The sequence below is a fragment of the Phascolarctos cinereus genome, unplaced genomic scaffold, assembly GCF_003287225.1.
Source record: "Phascolarctos cinereus isolate Bilbo 61053 unplaced genomic scaffold, phaCin_HiC Scaffold_5;HRSCAF=322, whole genome shotgun sequence".
Classification (NCBI taxonomy): Eukaryota; Metazoa; Chordata; class Mammalia; order Diprotodontia; family Phascolarctidae; genus Phascolarctos; species Phascolarctos cinereus.
Window position 1 is genome coordinate 231,091,151 of NW_027555958.1, and position 18,888 is coordinate 231,110,038.

General features: G+C 42.2%; 1 protein-coding gene across 19 annotated transcripts in view; it reads left to right on the top strand.

The window, feature by feature from the left end:
- Positions 1–18,888, top strand: part of TRERF1 (transcriptional regulating factor 1) — a 323,931-nt gene that overhangs the window by 286,634 nt on the left and 18,409 nt on the right. For all 19 annotated transcript variants that reach the window (XM_078155359.1, XM_078155357.1, XM_020976819.1 and 16 more), the window contains 2 exons: positions 13,491–13,579; positions 15,208–15,321. In XM_078155359.1, coding sequence (XP_078011485.1) covers positions 13,491–13,579; positions 15,208–15,321 — 203 coding nt within the window. The remainder of the gene's footprint in view (positions 1–13,490; positions 13,580–15,207; positions 15,322–18,888) is intronic.

Consider the following 18,888-nt stretch of genomic DNA (forward strand, 5'->3'; position numbering starts at 1 on the left):
ACAAAATGAAGAAAATAAAATGTAGCTAAACTATTTTTTTTAATGAACAACTAAACTTTACTGGAAAAAGTGCAATCTCAAAAAAGAGGCATAATAGCTTTTTTTTTTTCCCTGGAAACATCAGGATGGACCTGGGCACATGTAGCATGCATACCTGTGGAACATCCCTGTGGTATGGAAAACTCCCAGTGATCAATCTCCTTTTACCAGGACAGATTAGCACCTATCCTGTGTCTGATAAGTTAATTGACTTGTCCAGCTTGTATATGTCAGATAGGAGATCTGAATCTGCATCTTCCTGACCCCCACCCTCTCTCTGTATCCAGTACACCATGTAGCCTCTCAAATGATAACAATAGATGACATTTTAATGGTCCTTTATGGTAGGCAAAGTGTTTTACATGTGTTCCCTGCTGCCTCTTTAATTTGCTTTTTAGGTGAGTAATTACAGTAATATTCACCTACTAATCACTTCCAGAAAGCATGGGACTGGGTGAGAGCCAAGCAACCAGATTTGTGGTGATGATGGAAGGAGCAGGGACAGGATGAGGAAGAGACCATTTAATCTTGACTCAGAGACCATATAAAAGTGACTTAAACACTGAAAGATGATCATTTCATATGGTGTGGCTATCCAAATCTTTTCCTTCTTGATGTCTGCCTGGAAAGTGGATAGAGGGTTGAGTTATGGCTCCAGATGAGGCTATAGAAATGATTTAGCACTTCTGTAATTCCCTGACTTTACTCATTCAGTGTTTTGTTTTGTTTTGTTTTTAGCAGCAATGACATATGTTCAGTGTCTCAAAGTGTATCTGAGTGCTCATTTCCAAGCTCTACCCAGAGTTTGTGTGGGAGCTGGGGTTGTTACCACTCTCCCCTCCCCTAAAACAAGGGCATTTGGATTTGGGATCATGGGAGTGATATCAGTGCTGCCAAATTAACATTGGTTGGTTGCTAGGACTTGGGACTTTTTTCATACATGCAGAATTTGGGAAATGATCTTGTTTCTCTGTTCGCTTTTCATTGTTCTCATCTGTTTAGAATCTTTTCCAACATGGGTGTTCCAAGGAGAGGAAGTGGAATGCTGGAGGGTTGAGGGAGAAGTAGGGGGCAGTAAAGAGCTAAATCCTAAGGTACAAGTCCCCCAAAAGTAGTCCTTTTGCCAATCCCAGCTACTCCTCGTCTGATATTAGCATCATGTCACTAAGAGAACCCTAAAGCCCCCTCCAGGAGCCTGAGTAAGGCATATCTTGTCTCAGGCCGTCAGCACATTGTCTAAGATACATCTTCTGAGAATAAGATTGAAGAAGGCTTATCTCAATTCAGGAGAATGTGGAGAAAAGAGAGAGAACCCTTTCCCTTACTTCTCCTTAGTTGTGATAGAGGTGGCTAATGATGCGATGACTGGACATGGAGCCAGAATGACCTGAGTTCAAATTCACCCTCAGACATTTACTAGCTATGGAACCTCTGCCTCAGTTTCCTCATCTGTAAAATGGGGATACTATTAGCACCTTCTTTCCAGAGTTGTTGTTAGGATAAAGTAATATTTGTATGGTATTTTTGCAGACCTTAAAACAAATGCTACCGGTTGTTGTTTTTGCTATTTATTGGCAAAAGGTGAAAAACAGAGGCAGCATAGTAAAGTAAGGGCAGCTAGGTGGTGCAGTGGCTAGAGTGCCAGGGGAGTCAGGAAAACTCATCTTCCTGAGTTCAAGTCTGGCCTCAGACATTTACTAGCTGTTTGATCCTGGGCAAGCCACTTAACCCTGTTTGCCTCAGTTTCCTCATCTATAAAATGAGCTAGAGAAGGAAATGGAAAACCACTCCAGTGTCTTTGCCCAGAAAACCCCGAATGGGGTCATGAAGAGTTGGACATGACTGAAAAAACAAATGAACAACAAAATAAACAGTAGAAAGAGCATTGCTTCTGGCATCAGAGGATTTGGGTTCTGTTTCCCTCTCTGATGCTTACTACCTCTCTGAGGAAGTTACTTACTCATAGCCTGCTTTGGTTTCCTCATTTGTAAAGTAACGTTGCTTGACTAGATGGCTTCTGGGAGTCTCTTCCATCTTGAGATGGATGATGCAATGACTCTCCATCCACGGAACACCAGAGAACCAAAACAGGCCAGGAGTGGTACCTATCTACAATTCAAAAGGACCTCTTCCTAAACTAAGGTTAGCCCCTTCATTTTAACTTGACCCATGTAATGAGACATTGACAGTAGGTAATGCATGAGTCCTTTTCATTTCCTCAAAGGGACACAGAGTTTGGCGCCCTCAACAAAGCTTCTGAGCTACCCTTTAGTATTACAGACAGGAAGAGTGTTCCTCATGGTATGGGGTCAATTCTACTGCCCTCCACTCCCCACAGTAGAAGCCATGGCTTCTACCTGCAAGAGGACCCTGAAAGGCAGTGAGAATGGCAACTTCTTTTTAGAGGGAGGGTCCTAATTTAGAAGTTTGTAATTTACTTTCTGTCTTTTGGTTCATATGGTAGCAGTTGTATTGGGTGATAAGAGATGGGGTGTGTGTAGGAGTAATAGGAATGACCCACACATGGCTGTAATTGAAGTTGCAGCATCCTTGGGTTTTCAGTTGAATGGATCAGCCTTACAGATGGCTCTCTGAGTGGGAAGGAGGGCAAGAAACAGTTCTCTTCTCCAGGAATATTGCAACAGAGCCTGCTATTAGTTCATACTGAACACATAGTCTGCAACGCCTCTGTGTGTGTTTGTGTGTGTGTGCTGGGGGACAAAGAAGTGGACTACAGAAGATTAAAAAAACTCTCTGTTACAAATCACCCAGTGTCCCAGGGAACATACTGCCCCTGCCCCCTCTGAGACTTCTCCTAGTTTAATACACCCAGAAAGAGCATAAGAACAGTTATACAGCGACACACTGACAGATGAATACAGTGCAAATGAAAGAACCTCAGGGCACATAGAATGCTGCCAGGTTTGAGCCAGAGGCCTTGGTTCGTGTCCTGACTCTGCCACTTACTACCTTTGTGACCTTAGGCAAATTACTTAACCTCTGTCACCTCAGTTTCCTCATTTGTAAAATGAAGGTGGGGCAAGTTATACTAGATCAATGGTGTTGAGCTCAAATAGAAGTGGATCTTTTGGGGTCTGCGTTTTGATTTAGAAAACCACAAATTAATATTATCTATGTTGTATTGTATTTTTACTTATTTTGTCAAACATTTCCCAGTAATATTTTAATCTGGTTCCTGTGGCACTCAGGAATGCCTTGAGTTTGACACCTTTGTATTAGATGATGTCTGAAGTGTCCTTCCAAGCTTCAAACCTATGAAACTGTGAAATGGGCTTTATAGGATGTATAGTAAGATATATATGTGTGTGTATATCTTTTATAGTAGGATAGATAACTATACAATATATACAGTATCCTGTACCAAGTAGTTGCTCAATAATAATTTGTAAAATGAATAATCTGGCTCTGCTCTCTGCTGAAAGAGGTAGTTTTTGGAGCACCTTTAGCTTAAACCACCCACACCTTCCCTAAATAAAACAGCACTGGATCTCCTACATAAAGAATTTTTTTGCATTTATATATTTTTTAAAAATTAAATTTCTTTAACATTTATTTTCTATTCTTTTCACCTCCCCACACAAAAAGTGAAGGAAAAAAAAAAGAAAACCCTTTAAAATAAATCTGTATAGTCAAGCAAAAACAAATTTCTACACTGGCTGTGTCCAGAAACACGTGTCTTCTTCTGCACACAGAGTCCATCACCTCTCTTTTAGGAGGTGGGGACAGTTCTTCATAAATGGTAAAAATAGCTGCTCTCTTCAAGGCCCCACAGCAGGTCTCCTTCACCCCTCTCCCCTGGCATCTCTTTCTTCCCATCTGCCAGGATTTTTGTATGTCTTCCCTAAAATCAGCCGCATCTCAGGAATCTGTTTCTCTGACAACCAGAACTCCAAACATTTCCCCTCTTGGTGCTGTTCCAGCACCAGCTTCCCCCAGTTAATTAGTCTCTTTCTAATTAGCTCTAATCGGCTTATTAGGGCCCCCTGCTGATAACAGCCCAATAGCCAGGAATCTTGAGGTAGCACAAATGACTCCTGTGGGCACTCCAGCAAATTAACCCTTTGCTCTTTTTAATTGGTTGGCACTTAGTAAATGGAGAGTTTGTTAGGAATCGAGATTAAATGTGATGGGGAAGGAGAATTTCAAGCTTGCATTAAACCCTGTATATTTTGAATGGAGATTCCAAAAAGACCTGGATTAACAATTGCTTACCTAGAACAGGGAAGAAATCTCCATCAGACAGGGGAAAGAGCCCAGAAAACCAGCCTGCCTCTTGATTTTGTATTAAAGGCAGATTTGGAGAGTAGAGAGTAGGAGGTGATGGATTAGGAGCACCTAGGGGGCAAAGATAATACTAACAGCTCCCATTCATACTGTGTTCTCCTCACAAAGACTTGTGAAGTAGCTACCTCAAGTGTCATCGTCTCCACCTCATGTATGAAGAAACTTGAAAGACTTGGGAGAGGGGAAATGATATGTATTTCAATGAAAAGTCAGAGAATTTGGCTTCCAGTCCTACCTCTTATCACTTGTATGTAACCTTGGACAAATCATTTTATTTCTCTGGGCCTCAGTTTCCCCTACTGTAGAATGAGGAGTTGGACTAGATGACCTCAGAGATCCCTTTTCATTCTGGCTGTATGATCCAGTGATGATCATGCCAAGCTTCCTCCAGGATCCATAAAGGCAAAATTATTTTCATAATACTAAGTTGTTATTCACCTAAATACTCATCCCTTTTCAAACTGGCTATCTATATGAGGCTGGATTTTCTTCATATACTTAACAACAACAACAAACATATCACACAACATAACAAAACAACATGTCACAACAGATTGAACGCAGAAGCAGATAGGAGAATCTAAGTGTCTTTTATAAGTATCTATTAAAGAGAATTACAAAAATATGTAAAACAATTCTACTCTTCTCACTACAGCTTTTTTCTTTTTTTTTGTTAAAGTTACTTTTCGTAAAAATATATATGTTGACATAATGGATTTGTTATTATTATTTTAAATGAATTAATAGATAGTTTAAAAATTTTATCAAATTTCCTTTCTTACATGGTGCATATCAATAGATATAACCCTTTAAAAAAAAGTTTGAGAATCACTGCTGTAAGCAGACCGCCATTTTGGACAAATAAATTCATCCAGACAGGAGTACTCAGAATCACTTCAACACATACATGCTAGGCATTCCTCTTTCTCCCTTTTGGTTACCCTCTTCTTCCTACCTAGGGTAACCTCCTTTTTTTTTCCCTTAAGTCCTACCCTTTCTTCAAAGCCCTCCTCTGCCTCCTTGCCTGACCACACCCATCCCTTAGGGATTAATCTTTTCCTCTGACATCCTGAGAGACTCTTTCTGTATGCTGCAGTTCGTAGTCTATACCACCCTATGTTGAGCTGTTTCAATTGTGTCTGGCTTTTTAGGACCCCTTTTGGGGTTTTCCTGGCAAAGCTACTGGAGTGGTTCACCATTTCCTTCTCCAGTTCATTTGACAGATGAGGAAACTGAGGCAAACAGAGTTAAATGACTTGCTCCAGGGTCACATAGCTAATAAATGTCTGAGGCCAGATTTGAACTCAGGTCTTCCCTACTTTAGACTTCAGCGCTTTATCCACTGAGCTACCTAGTTGCACATACTATCATATGGTGCTATTTTTTTTAGAACAGGGGTTCTTAACTTGGCATCTATGAACTTGTTTTCTTTTAAACATTTTAATAACTATTTCAATATAACCAGTTTACTTTGAAATCCTATATATTTTATTTTATGCATTTAAGAACTTTCTACTGAGAAAAGGGATGCATAGTCTTCACCAGACTGCCAGAAGGGTTTGTAACATGAAAAGATAGTTAAGAACTCCTCTTTTAAAATAATAATAATAACCCACATTTTTTGAGGTGCTTTGTTAATTGTAAAAACATTTTCCTTGGAACATAAGTGGTATGAGTTTCCAGACCTATGATTTATTTGGTGCAAGAATTCCCCTCATTCTAATGCGGAGAGTTGGTTGCCTGGGGCACTGAGTGGTTAAGTGAGTTGCCCAGGGTCACATATCTAGTAAGTGTTCAAGGTCAGATTTAAACTCTGGTCTTCCTGACTCCAGGCCCAGCGTTCTACCCACTGAGCCATCTATGATAATGATAGCTAACATTTAAATAGCTGCTGACAGGAATTTTGTTAATATCAAATATAATATTCCTTTTTCTGTCAAAAAGCCATACTGATGGTAAGAAAGCCCCTTCCCTCTCAAGAGCAGGAGGGATGCATGGACATTCCTAGAATCATTGGAGGGGGGCTTTCTTACTGTCAGTAGGGCCTTTTGACATAGAAGGGAATGTTATATTTGACATTAACAATATTCCTGTTATTGGGTACTATGTGCCAGGCACTCTGCTAAGCACTTTACAATCATTATCTCTTGTAATCCTCACAACAGCCTTGGAGGGTAGGGGTTGTTATTATCCTGTCCCCATTTTTATAGATGAGGAAACTGAGGCAAATAGAGGTGAAGTGACTTGCCCAGGATCACACATCTCAGAAGAATCTGAGGCTGGATTTGAATTCACATCTTCCTGAGACTGTGCCCTATTTTAAAATTGATTAAAAATGTACTATCTGTGTGCCCTTGGACAGGTTATCCAACCCCTAGGTTTCTGTGTCTGTAAAATAAGCTTGTTGGAATAGATGATGACTCTGTGGTCCTTTGCTTGTCTAGATTTATGGCCCCGTGGCCATTTTGTGTTTAATGCCATTTTGTTTGGACCTTTCCTTCAAAGTCCACCTGTAGGCGCACCTCTTCTAATAAAACCTTTCTGAATGAACCTCAGCGGTCTTGCCTCTTACTCTGACTTCTTTAATCTTTTGTATGTCCAACCTGTGTTATCCATTCTTGCCTCTGCTTCTGTGCTGTCCTGGTATTGTTCTTAATGTCCATCAGTCAGTCAGCTAGCATTTATTAAGCACCTGCTGTGGCATAACTAGCAGGCACTGTGTTAAGCGCTGGGGTTACAAAGAAAAGTGAAAGATAGCTCCTGCCCTCACTGAGCTCACAGACTAACAGGGGAGCCAACATGGAAATGACTATAAAGAAGATAGATAAAGGAGAAAGGGGATCAGGAAAGACTTTTTAGAGAAGGTGGAATTTTAGCTGAGGCCTAAGGAAGCCAAGAGACAGAAATGAGAAGGGAGAATGTTTCAGGCATGTGAACAGTCAGTAAAAATGCCCAGAGTTGGGAGGTGGAGTTTCCTTTTGAGGAAGGGCAAGAAGACCAGTATCACTGGGTTGCAGAGGCCATGGAGGGATAGGAGTAAAATATGAGAAGACCAGAAAGGTAGAAAGGGGCCAGGTTATGAAGGACTTTAAAAACCAAACAGAGGATTTAAAATCTGATCCTGGAAGTAATAGGGAGCCGTTGGAGTTTATAATCAGACCTGCATTTTAGAAAGATCGTCTCAATAGCTGAGTGGAAGATGGGCTGGGTGGGGCTAGTTTGAGGCAGGGGGACCAACCAACCAGCTGTTGCAGTATTCTAAGAGTGAGGTGACAAGCGCCCAGACCAGGGTGGCATCGTCAAAGGGGGAGCATTGTTACAAAGGTAAAAATAGTCAGAAGTCAATAAACCTTTATTACCAAGCTCCTACAGTGTGTCAGGCACTGTGCTGAATGCCGAAGATACTGATATAAAGAAAAAACCCCTGCCTTTGAGGAGCTTCCAGTCTAATAGGGGAAGACAGTGTACAAAAGGAAGTTGAAAAGCTGGGGGTGGGGGGAGTGTGGCAAAATTACCCAACTCAGGGGGCATGATGGAGAAGTCAGTTGGAGAAGTCCCAAAGTAGTAAATCCAGGTCAGAAATGAGGAGAGATGTCTGAACTGAGCTCTCTCCTTAAGTGGAGATTTGGAGTTGATGCCCCTTACTCTCCAAACAGAGGGGTAGAGTGTCATGATGAGGTGGAGTACTAAGGCTGATAAGATCTTGCAGGATAATGAAGTTATCCCAATAATAAGCTTTCTGGGACATAATGGAGAAGTCCCATTTCTCAGAAATGAGAAAAATGATGGGATTTGACAGCTGATTAGGTATTCAGGGTGAAAAAGAGTAAAGAATTGAGAGTGATACCTAGGTTTTGAGCCTGGATGACTGGAAGCAAAGTAGTACCTTTGATATAGTAATAGGAAAGTTTGGAAGGAGGGAGGGTTTGGGGGGCAAAGATGATAAGTTCAGTTTTGTACATGTTGAATTTCAGGTCTATAATAGGCAGTTGGAGATGAGAGCCTGGAGGTCAGGAGAGAGGTTAGAATTGGAAAAATATCTGTGAATCATCTGCATAGAGATGATAATTAAATATAAGGTCAAGTTTGAGAAGAAAGGAAAGTGAAGCCAGAGTGCTCCCCTAAGAGAGAGCTCCAACAGGTTGAGGTCATGGTGAGGACAAAGGATAGATGGCATGATAGCAGGTTGTGGTCGGATGGAGGAATTTCTGCATTCTTGATCATGAAAGTGAAACCCTTGTGGATGATGGTGAGATTTAGGGGGTGACCATTCATGAGGTGAATTTGTAGTTGAGGTTGATGAACCAGAAGAACAAGGTACTTAAGGGAACATTGACATATATATAGTGAATTTCTTCAGTTAAAGTTTTGGGATCGTAGGGGAGAGGAAGGCTGAGCCCCTTGAGAAAGGAGTGAGAAAGAATGCCTGGGTTTGGGGGTTGGGGTACAGTAGGCAACTCCCACCAGCATCTAAGCAATATGATCAGTTTGAGTGGAGACAGCCTCGAAGGAGAAGCAGCTTTGATGGAAGACTTAGTATCTGAGCTGGATGTGGAAGGATGGAAAGAATTTGAGGCAGTATACATTTTACAGACTGGAGTGAGGGAGGGAAGAAGATGATTCATTTCAGGTGTTGGCATATTTTATGTTGTTCAGTGATGTACCTGGCTGAGCATGACTAACTTCCCTGTTAATTTTTCAAGTCTCACTGGCATTACTTTGACCCTCCCTTTCACTTTCATGGTATTCAAACTTGAATGAGTCAAGAGAAACTCTCAGCCCTTCACTTTTGGGAAGTCATGTCTATCTCTTACCTCTTTCCTTCGTGGGAAGGGTGGTTCATAGCATGGGAGACCTGTTGTTGTGTTGTATTCCCCTCAATAGGTTGTAAGCTAGTTGGGGACAAGAATTGTTTTTTTTCTTCCTTATAGCCTCAGCACCTTGCGCACAGTAGGTGTTTTAATGTTTCTTAGATTGGATTAGATGGGTGCTGTGCCCGTCAGTGTGAGGTGAGCTATGAGCAGATATGTTTGAGAAGCTGGTGATGTGCTCACTGAGCCCTAACGAGGGAGACAGAATCTAGGCTGGGAAATGGTTCTTCTGAGCTGCCTGGCTCCTGCCCATTTGGCTTCGTCTTCCCAGTGACAGTGTATAGAATCCTAGAGTCTTATTGGAGACATTGCCCTTTTTGAGGGTCCAAGAAGTTACTTTCCTCATCAAGGGGAAGAAATAAACCTGGGACACTTTACAGATATGACCTGGGAACCCTGATGTTTTTGGAAGACAAACCCTCACACAGCTGTGTAAGGAAGCAGGGACAGTGGACGTGTCAGGACTATCTTGGAGACAGTGTTCTTGGGGTGAATGGTAGGGAGGGGAGCAGGCTACATAGAATTTGGATTCTCAGAGAACAATAGTCTGGATTCCAACACTTCAGTAGAAATGTCTCTGATCACAGAATCAGAATTGCTGTGCTCGTGGGAGGCAGCATAGTACAGTGGGATGAGAACTGACTGATTGAAAGGTCCTGGGTTCAGATCCCACCTCTGACACTTCCTGCCTCCTAAGTAAGTCACTTAGTATCAGTGGGTCTCAGTTTCCTCATCTTCTAAATGAGGATAGAGTAGATGACCTCTAAGGTTTCTTGTACCTCTATGATCTCTAAGTTTTTCCTTACTCTGACATATGTTATGTGACCATGAACCAGTCATTTGATGTCCTGTGACTGAGTTTCCTCTTTATAAAATGGAGCTGATACTTACATTATTGACTTTATAGGGATTTTGTGAGGAAAGCACTTTGTAGACCTTAAATCAAAGTTTTTATTTGACCACAGTATGTCACTGTGGTATATTGGATGTAGAATTGACATGCCATTTAGGACATTTTGGGTTTAGGTCCAGCCTCTGACACATACTGACTGTGGGATTCTGGACAAATCACTTAAAGTCTCAGTGCCTCTTTTAACTCTTTAAGACTACAAATTGGTGAATGATTGCCAGTCCACATTGGGAAAGCAGGTTTCTTTTACTGGTAGCTCACTTATGAAATCAAAAGTCTAGTCCCCTTCACCCACTAAGGCAACCTTGTAATTTAGCAAACATTTATTAAGCACCTGCTGTATGCAAAGACATTTAGGGTACAAAGCCATAAACGTGAAGCCTGCATTCTACTGGAGAGACACAATATATACTCAAGGAAAATCAAGGAGGGAGACGATACTAGGGACACACAAATGGCTTCATTGGAGGAGTTGGCCTCCGTCCTCCAGGAATGATCCCACTGTGACTTTGAGCTCTCTTGCCAACAAGCCTCTGTGTGCCAGAAGATATTTAGTCCATCTGAACTTCGTCCAATTCATCCACGAGGCGTTGACACTTTCCAGGTACGACAGCCGCCTGGGCGGGCTCCTTTTGACGGCTTCACTCATCAGTGTATTGAGAGCAAGATGCTCGTTGAACCCACTGAGAAGAGGTCGCAATCTCTTACCTTTGCCAATAACATTGGAAGAGAGCTTTTAAAAAACTGCCAGTATCCAGTGGGGAATGTTAACAGCCTCTATAAAGGCAAGTTATTTTTTATTTTTATTCTTGTTTCCCTCATCCACAAGCAAAGGAAAACCCAGGGGGCTTGTGGCTACTTGAAACAGCTTCTCTGGGGCTTGGCAGGGCAGTTAAGTGTAAACTGGTTAACATTTATTAAGGGATTAAGGGCTTCTAACCCCTCTGCTGCCTGGCAAATGCTGTATTTTGTTATTTGTGTTTTAAATTCACATGGCTGTTAGTGAACTTTCTGAGAGATTTTAGCAGCCAGGCTGTGCCCACAATCAGGATAATGGAGGATTTGAGTTGCCAAGATGACCGGGACACAAACACGTTGGTGGGAACTATAGTAATTGGGGAGCTTAAGAAACGTGGAGACAGTAGAACTCTGGAAGTTGAGACAGCCTTTAATGTAGCCTGTGTCTGCATGAGTTCTGGCCCTGGAACCTTTGCTTTTCTCTTGCAAACTCACCTTTTTCCTTCTGACTTGTTGAAAGTGATCATTCAAATAACCCACTGGCATTTTTTAAGCCCCATTATGTGCCAGGCACAAAGAATACAGAGACAAAAAAGGAACATCTCTACCCTCAAGGAGTCTACACTCAATTGGAAAAGTCAGCATAAGCATATACAAGTATATTGTGGTGGGGAAGGCGGTAGTAGCTGGAGGCATCAGGAAAGGCTTTGTGTAGAAGGTGGCATTTGAGCAGAGATCTGAAAGAAAGGACTGTAGGAGGTGGAGACAAGGAGAGGGGCATTGCAGACAAAGACATGGAGATGGAAGATTAAATATTATTCATGTGTGAGGAACAGCGGGAAGCCCAGTATGACTTGATTCCTGAGCAGCGGAAGGAAAGTCATTTTTAAGAAAACTGGAACGGTAGTTTGGATGCCAGGTTGTTAATGGCTTTAAGTACTAAAGAATAGCTCGTATTTGATCTTAAAGGCAACAGGGTGCCCCGTTGGAGTTTACTGAATTAAAGGAGGTGACATGGAAGGAGTTAGGGTTTTGTCTGCAAGTGGGGCTGGAAAGGGAAGATGAAAGGATCTCCCTGTCTCCCTCAGCCAGGAAGTTAAGTGGCCACTCACAGACCTGTTGTCGTTGAGGTCGTGTCTAACTCTTCATGACCCCATTTGGGGTTGCATTGGCAAAGATACTAGAATGGTTTGTCATTTCCTTTTCACAGATGAAGGAACTAAGGCAAACAGGGTTAAGTGACTTGCTCAGGGTCACACAGCCAGTAAGTGTCTGAGGCTGGGTTTGAACTCACGTCCTGCTGACTGCAGGGCCAGCGATCTATCCACTGCATCACCTAGCTGCCCTTCCAGACCTGATCACCTTACTTATCACTATGAGTGTTTAACCTGCTTTGTTTTACAGACCTGAGTTGTTTGGCTTCTCCTTTGGCGCCTTGGTGGCTGTCCACTTCCCAGGTGCTAGATAGAATTAGTATAGACACCTGAGCCCAGCCCTACCTCAGAACTTCAGACTCAGCTGATCTTTCAGTTTTGGCCTCCCCCAGTTCGTGGGATTGCAGACTTGTGCCACTATATACCCTAATAGACTTTCACTTTTTGGCAGCTAGGTGGTGCAGTGGATAGAGCCCTGGGCCTAGAGTCAGACAGACCTGAGTTCAAATACAACCTCAGACATTTACTTGCTGTGTGACCCTGAGCCAGTCACTTAACCGCTGTTTGCCTCAGTTTCCTCATCTGTAAAATGAGGATAATAATAGCACCTACCTCCTGGCGTAGTTTGAAGATTAAATGAGATGATAATTGTAAAGCACTTAGTACCATGCCTGGCACATAATAAGTGCTATATAAATATTAGCTATTGTTATCATCATCATCATCATCATCATCATCATCATTATTATTACTTTAGGAGAATCACTTTAGCAACTTTGTGAAGAACACACTGGAGAGATCTTTGGGTCTAGGAGAGGCAGATTTTGCTGGGAGCTCTTCCTGGTGCATGCTTGTAAGGGGACCTTTCTTCTGGAGAGGATGGCTATTCACATTTTCCAAAAACTCATAAAAGAGATTGATTTGTTTTCCTCAACTAATAAATAAAGTTCCTTTATCCACATCCCTCTCTACCTTGAGTTTTGGGAACTGTGTGCTTGGCAAGGGAAGCTGATGGCTTCACCACTTTGCAGGGTGCCATACAGTACTCTCTTGAGATATTGTGGGTGGGGGCAAAGCACCAGAGAGTTGAAAAATCCTCTAAAACTGGTCAAACTAAAATAGAAACATGAGCCACTAAACTGTGCATAGGGATCCATGTGGGCTGCGCATTGACTTAGTTTCAAAATATATTACCTGTATTTTATTGTAAAAATAAAAAAATGCACTGGCGAGATTTCCTTGTTTAGGCAGGTGGTTCAAAGATTTCCCCCTGGCAAGCTAAGGCTCTCTCAGCATATCTAAACCCATTTTTAAGGCCACAGTGTAAATTGTGGACTATCACATTCCTGCTTTCTGTCACATGACTGATGTCAATTTATAACCAACAAAGAGGAAACACTTGAGATTTGTGAGGAGAGAGAATCACTTAAGAAATGGTCGAGATGCTTATGTGATGTTTGTGCTTTCTCTTAGGATCGGACAAGTGGACCTCCCTAGAAAGAAAACTATTTAACAAAGCACTAGCCACTTACAGCAAAGATTTTATTTTTGTACAGAAGATGGTAAGAAAGCTTCTCTTGACGAAAATGAAACAACCTCTCCAACCCACTGTGTGTGTGCTAATGTATATGTGGGCAGGGCTCCTTGCCCCGAGTTTGAAAGAAAAAGTCTTAATACAGCAGCTAATAAACAATGAATTAATTAATCAGCAATATAGTGTGGACTAAAGATTACTTTGTGTCTTTGGTGTCACCATTTACTCAATAGCCTAAGATTATTGGAGACTCTTCTTCCTCCCTACCTTTTCACATGCAGGTATTACAAAGACATCAGTTCTCTGAAACATTGCTTCAATCTCACCTCTCTTCTTTTTCCCCTACTGCGACCACCTCGTACACACTCTTGGCATTTATACCTAAGTTATTTTAAAAAAGAAGTCTTCCCAAATCCACCGTCTCCTATTCAAATCCATTCTTCCTGCTGCTCCCAGTTTAACCTTCCTTGCCCATAAATCTGGTCACGTTACTCCATTATTTCAAAAATTGTGAGTGGCTCCCTGTTGCCTCCTAATTAAAGTTTATGCTCTTCTCCCTGGCATTCAAAGTCCTCTAGGACCTGGTATATTTCCATCCTCGTCTCATTTTACTCCCCTCCACATACTCTGTTCTTTAGGCCAACTGGACAACTCTATGCCTTGAACTGTGCCAGTGTTCTCATGCCTCCAGACCTTGATTCAAGCCACTCCTTATGCTTGGAATGCCATCCTCAGTTCACCAGTTAGATTCCTGCCTATCTTTTAAAGCCCCATCCTAATGTACCTCTTCCAGGGCTCCTCTATCTCCCCTCCCCCCCTTAGGTAATTTATCTCCCCATATCTTCACATAGCACTTTAATTTGTACCCTTCCAATGCACTTATGTAATGATGTATCTTACCCTTATTTGTTTTATTTCATCTGTTAGACAGGAAGCTCCTTGAAGGCAAAGATCTTCATTTTGTTCTCAAGGGTAGAGTGCCATCCCTGTTTCTAGGACTTTTTAAAAAAAATTTATTGTTATCTTTAGTTATAACTTCCCCTATATTTCCCAGTGTATCTTTCTCCATTCCCATTGAACCATTCCTTATAACAAGAAATTGTTGTACCCTCCTCCTTCCAGAAAAACATGTCCCTTATTAAAAGGGATCCCTCCCCTTTCCAGAGTGCATCCCTTGGTCCAAAGAATCTCTCTTTCACCCCTCCTAGAAAGCCATTCCTTATAACAAGGAGTCTCTCCCTCTTCCCTTTCCATTATAATCAAGAATAAAGGGGGAAAAGTAGTTTAGGAAAACTAACACATCTAAAAAATTGGCATTATATGAAGTACCTGGATTTTTTCTTTTTTTGGGGGGGGGTGGTATTGCTGTCCCATATGCCCAGTTCTTTGAACAACCTGGCAGAGAAATGAGTCTTGTACCACATATGCTTTCATTTGGGGGAGGGAGTGGGGCAGTAAAATTCTCTGCTGCCTTGGAGCCAGACCAAGTGATTTTGCAGCTCATCCTTTTGTCTGTCATTCCAGCTGATGTCAGGGGGACATTTTTTGTCTCTTGAACAAAAAATCAAAAACCTTCATTCATTGAAGTGAAAAAAAGAATCTGCTCTTTGAAGAATCTGAAGGTGTTAACCTCAGTAATCTGTCCCTTCCCTCCAGGTGAAGTCTAAGACCGTGGCCCAATGTGTTGAGTACTACTACACGTGGAAGAAAATCATGCGCTTAGGCCGGAAACACCGGACACGTCTTGCCGAGATCATAGATGATTGTGCGGTAAGTGATAGTGCTACGTGCTCTCTCTTCTTCTCGTCTCTGTCCCATCTATACTTATCACTCCAGGGAATAAGGGTGTGAGGGTTACTTTTTATGAATATGACTAGTAAAATAAGCCAATAGTTGATACACAGGACATCCTTTCACCTGCCCAAGCAGAGCTTGACACCCGGTCCCCCTGATTTCAAGGGCCTCTCCTTTGTTTGATTGCTCAATCTTCTAATGCCCTGATGTTTAGCACGAGCCCATCCCACAGCTAGGCGGGAAGAGAATGACGTCACCCTGACCTTAAGTTGGATAGAGGAGGGTCAGCTAAATATGTCTGTGGTTGACCCCAGGGTGGGTCACATGTTCCTGATTCCTGATCCTGACATGTGGCAGTGGGAAATGTACTGAATTAGGAGTCACTGGATCTGGGTTCAAATTTTGCCTCTATCTGCCTGTGTGAAACCATGGGCAAATTCTACCTTCTCTAAGCCTCAGTTTCCTCATCTGTAAAATTACGAGTTTAGACCAGATGCCTTTTAATGACCCTTCCAACTCTGAATCCATGGTCTTATAATCCCAGGGAAATGATTGTGTTCTATAAATCTGAGTAAAATGACATGCCTTTTAAAGGAGAGTGCCCAGTGTCCCAGTTAATAGGGGGGATACAACTTATTAGTCATCTGTTGCCTTACACTGTTTTCAATATGTTGAATGCCCATAGTTTGTTATTTTTATAATAATAGCTAGAATGTTTCATTCCTTCTTAAGGGCCTTCAGAAATAAACAAAGGTTGTGGAGGTAACATGATAGCAGAAATACTATCTTGTTCATCCATGGCCTAGAATCATAGCACAAGCTTTTTTTTTTCCCTAAGCATGATCTGTAACCATGGGACCTATAGATCTCTGTCTATAGATACACAGAGACAGATACCTACAGTAGAAATAAATGGTAATATTATTTCATTTGAAAATGACATCTTGTTGACATTCATAAGCTTCTTTAAGGTTTGTGATGTCACTCAGTCACTGAACTTTTTTTTTTTTGGTGAGGCATTTGGGGTTAAGTGACTTGTCCAGAGTCACACAGCTAGTGAGTGTTATGTGTCTGAGACCAGATTTGAACTCAGGTCCTCCTGACTCCAAGGCTGATGCTCTATCTGCTGCATCACCTAGCTGCCCCTCATTGAGTATTTATTAAGCACCTACTGTGTGCCAGGCCATTTACTAGTACTGGGGATACAAAGAAAGGCAAAAGACTGTCCCTGCCCTTGAGGAGCTCACAATCTGATGGGAAAGACAACAAGCAAACAAATATGTATAAACTATATACAGGAAAATTAGGAAATAATTTACAAAGGGAAGGCACTAGGATTATGAAAGGCTTCCTGGGGCAGCTAGGTGGCGCAATGGATAGAGCACTGGCCCTGAAGTCAGGAGGAGCTGAATTCAAATCCAGCCTCAGACCAAACACTTGACACTTACTAGCTGTATGACCCTGGGCAAGTCACTTAACCCCAGTTGCCTTAAAAAAAAAAAGGCTTCCTGTAGAAGTTGGGATTTTTAGCTGGGACCTGAAGGAAGCTAGGAGGCTAACAGAGGAGGGGAGAGTCTTTGAGGTGGGTGGGACCACCAGAGAAAATATCTGACGCTGAGAGTGGGAGTTATCTTGTTTGTGGAACAGCCAGGAGGCTGGTGTCATTGAATTAGGGAGCACGTGGAGGTTGGGATGGGAGGGGAAGGTGTAAGAAGATGAGGAAGGTGAGGGAGGGTGTTAGATTATGAAGGGCCTTGAATGCCACACAGAGGATTTTGCATTTGATTCTGGAGGTGATAGGGAGCCATGGGAGTTTATTGAATAAGGAGGTGACATGCACTTTCTGTATCTCATTTGAGCTTCACAACAACCCAGGGAAATAGGTTCTTAGTCATAGAACATTTGTTAAGCACCTGTTGTGTTCCAGGCACTGTGCTAAGTGCTAGGGATATAAATATTCGGGGGGGGGGAGGAGGCAGCTCCTGCCTTCAAGGAGTTTGCAGTCTGGTGAAGGAAGACAGCACACAAACGGAAGCTGAAAAGTGGGGAGGTGCATCCAGGTGAGAAATGACATGGCTCCATCCTTCAGTCAGAGGGCAGAGGATGGTGATGAGGTAGAGTACCAAGGCTGATGAAGACTTACAAAATGATGAGGTTTCCCCAGTAATGAGCTTCCAGGGGCACGATAGAAATGTCCAGAGAAGTTCTGGTATGCTCATTTTGTTGTTACTGAGTCATTTTTCAGCCACGTCTAACTCTTCATGACCTCATTTAGGGTTTTCTTGGCAAAGATATTGGAGTGATTTGCCATTTCCATCTTCAGCTCATTTTACAGATGAGGAAACTGAGGCAAAGAGGGTGAAATGACTTGCCCAGGGTCAGGTAGCTAGTAAGCATCTGAAGCCAGATTTGAACTCAAGTCTTCTTGACTCCAGGCCCGGTGCTTTCCCCACTATTCCACTTACCTACCCCCTATAGATGAAGAAATTGAGAAAAAAGAGCAGTTAAATGGCTTACTCACAGTCACGTAGTAAGTGTTTGAGACAACTTTTGAATGAGGATCTTTTACACTCCCAAGTCTAACTGGTTGTCATACTTCTTCTACCAGGAAGACGTTGGCTTAACTTATTTGTAGGAGTATTGACTTGTAACCTCAAGATGACCTATAAACCATCACAAGATATTTAGAAAGGGCTTTTTTTATGCGAAGTGTACTGTGTTAGCTGTGGGGCAGCTAGGTGGTACATTGGCTAGAGCTCCAGGCCTGGAGTCAGGGAGACTCATCTTCCTGAATTCAAATCTGGCCTCAGACACTTACTAGCTGTGTGACCCTGGGCAAGTCACTTAACTTTGTTTGCCTCAGTTTCCTCATCTGTAAAATGAGCTGGAGAAGGAAATGGCAAACCACTTCAGTAGCTTTGCTAAGAAAACCCCCCAAAATGGAGTTATGAAGAGTTGGACATGATTGAAAACAACTGAACAACAACTATGTTAGTTATGGAGCAGAATACCCAGAAGTTAGGAAACGACCTTGGCTCTCGAGGAATTTATTGGTGAACTGGGAATACAAGACATATCCAGTCCAATCCAACAAAATTGTATTAAGCACCTACAATGTGCCAGTCACTGTGTTAAGAGCTGGGGATATAATTAATTAAAAGAAAGACAGTCTGCCCTCAACAAGCTTATAATCTAAAGACAAAACATTCTGTTACATTTGAAAAGTTAACTAACAATAAGCCAGAAGAGGCTCCATCACAAGTCTGTGATTAATTGCCAGTAAAATTAATTGCCACCTCTTGAGGATCAGCAAGTGCTTAAGGTTTTTTTATTTGGGTTCCCACTTCCTAACATAGTCCCAAGCACATAGTAGGAGCATTTTGTTGTTGACTTGAATGGAAATGACTTGTATGACCCACCAATATGGCAGCTTTACTATAATGACAGGACCTCAGGAGACCTGCACTGTAATCCAGCTCAACCACTGATCTACTGTGTAACCTGAGGCAAGGCCCATCATCCCTCTGGACCTCATTAACATCT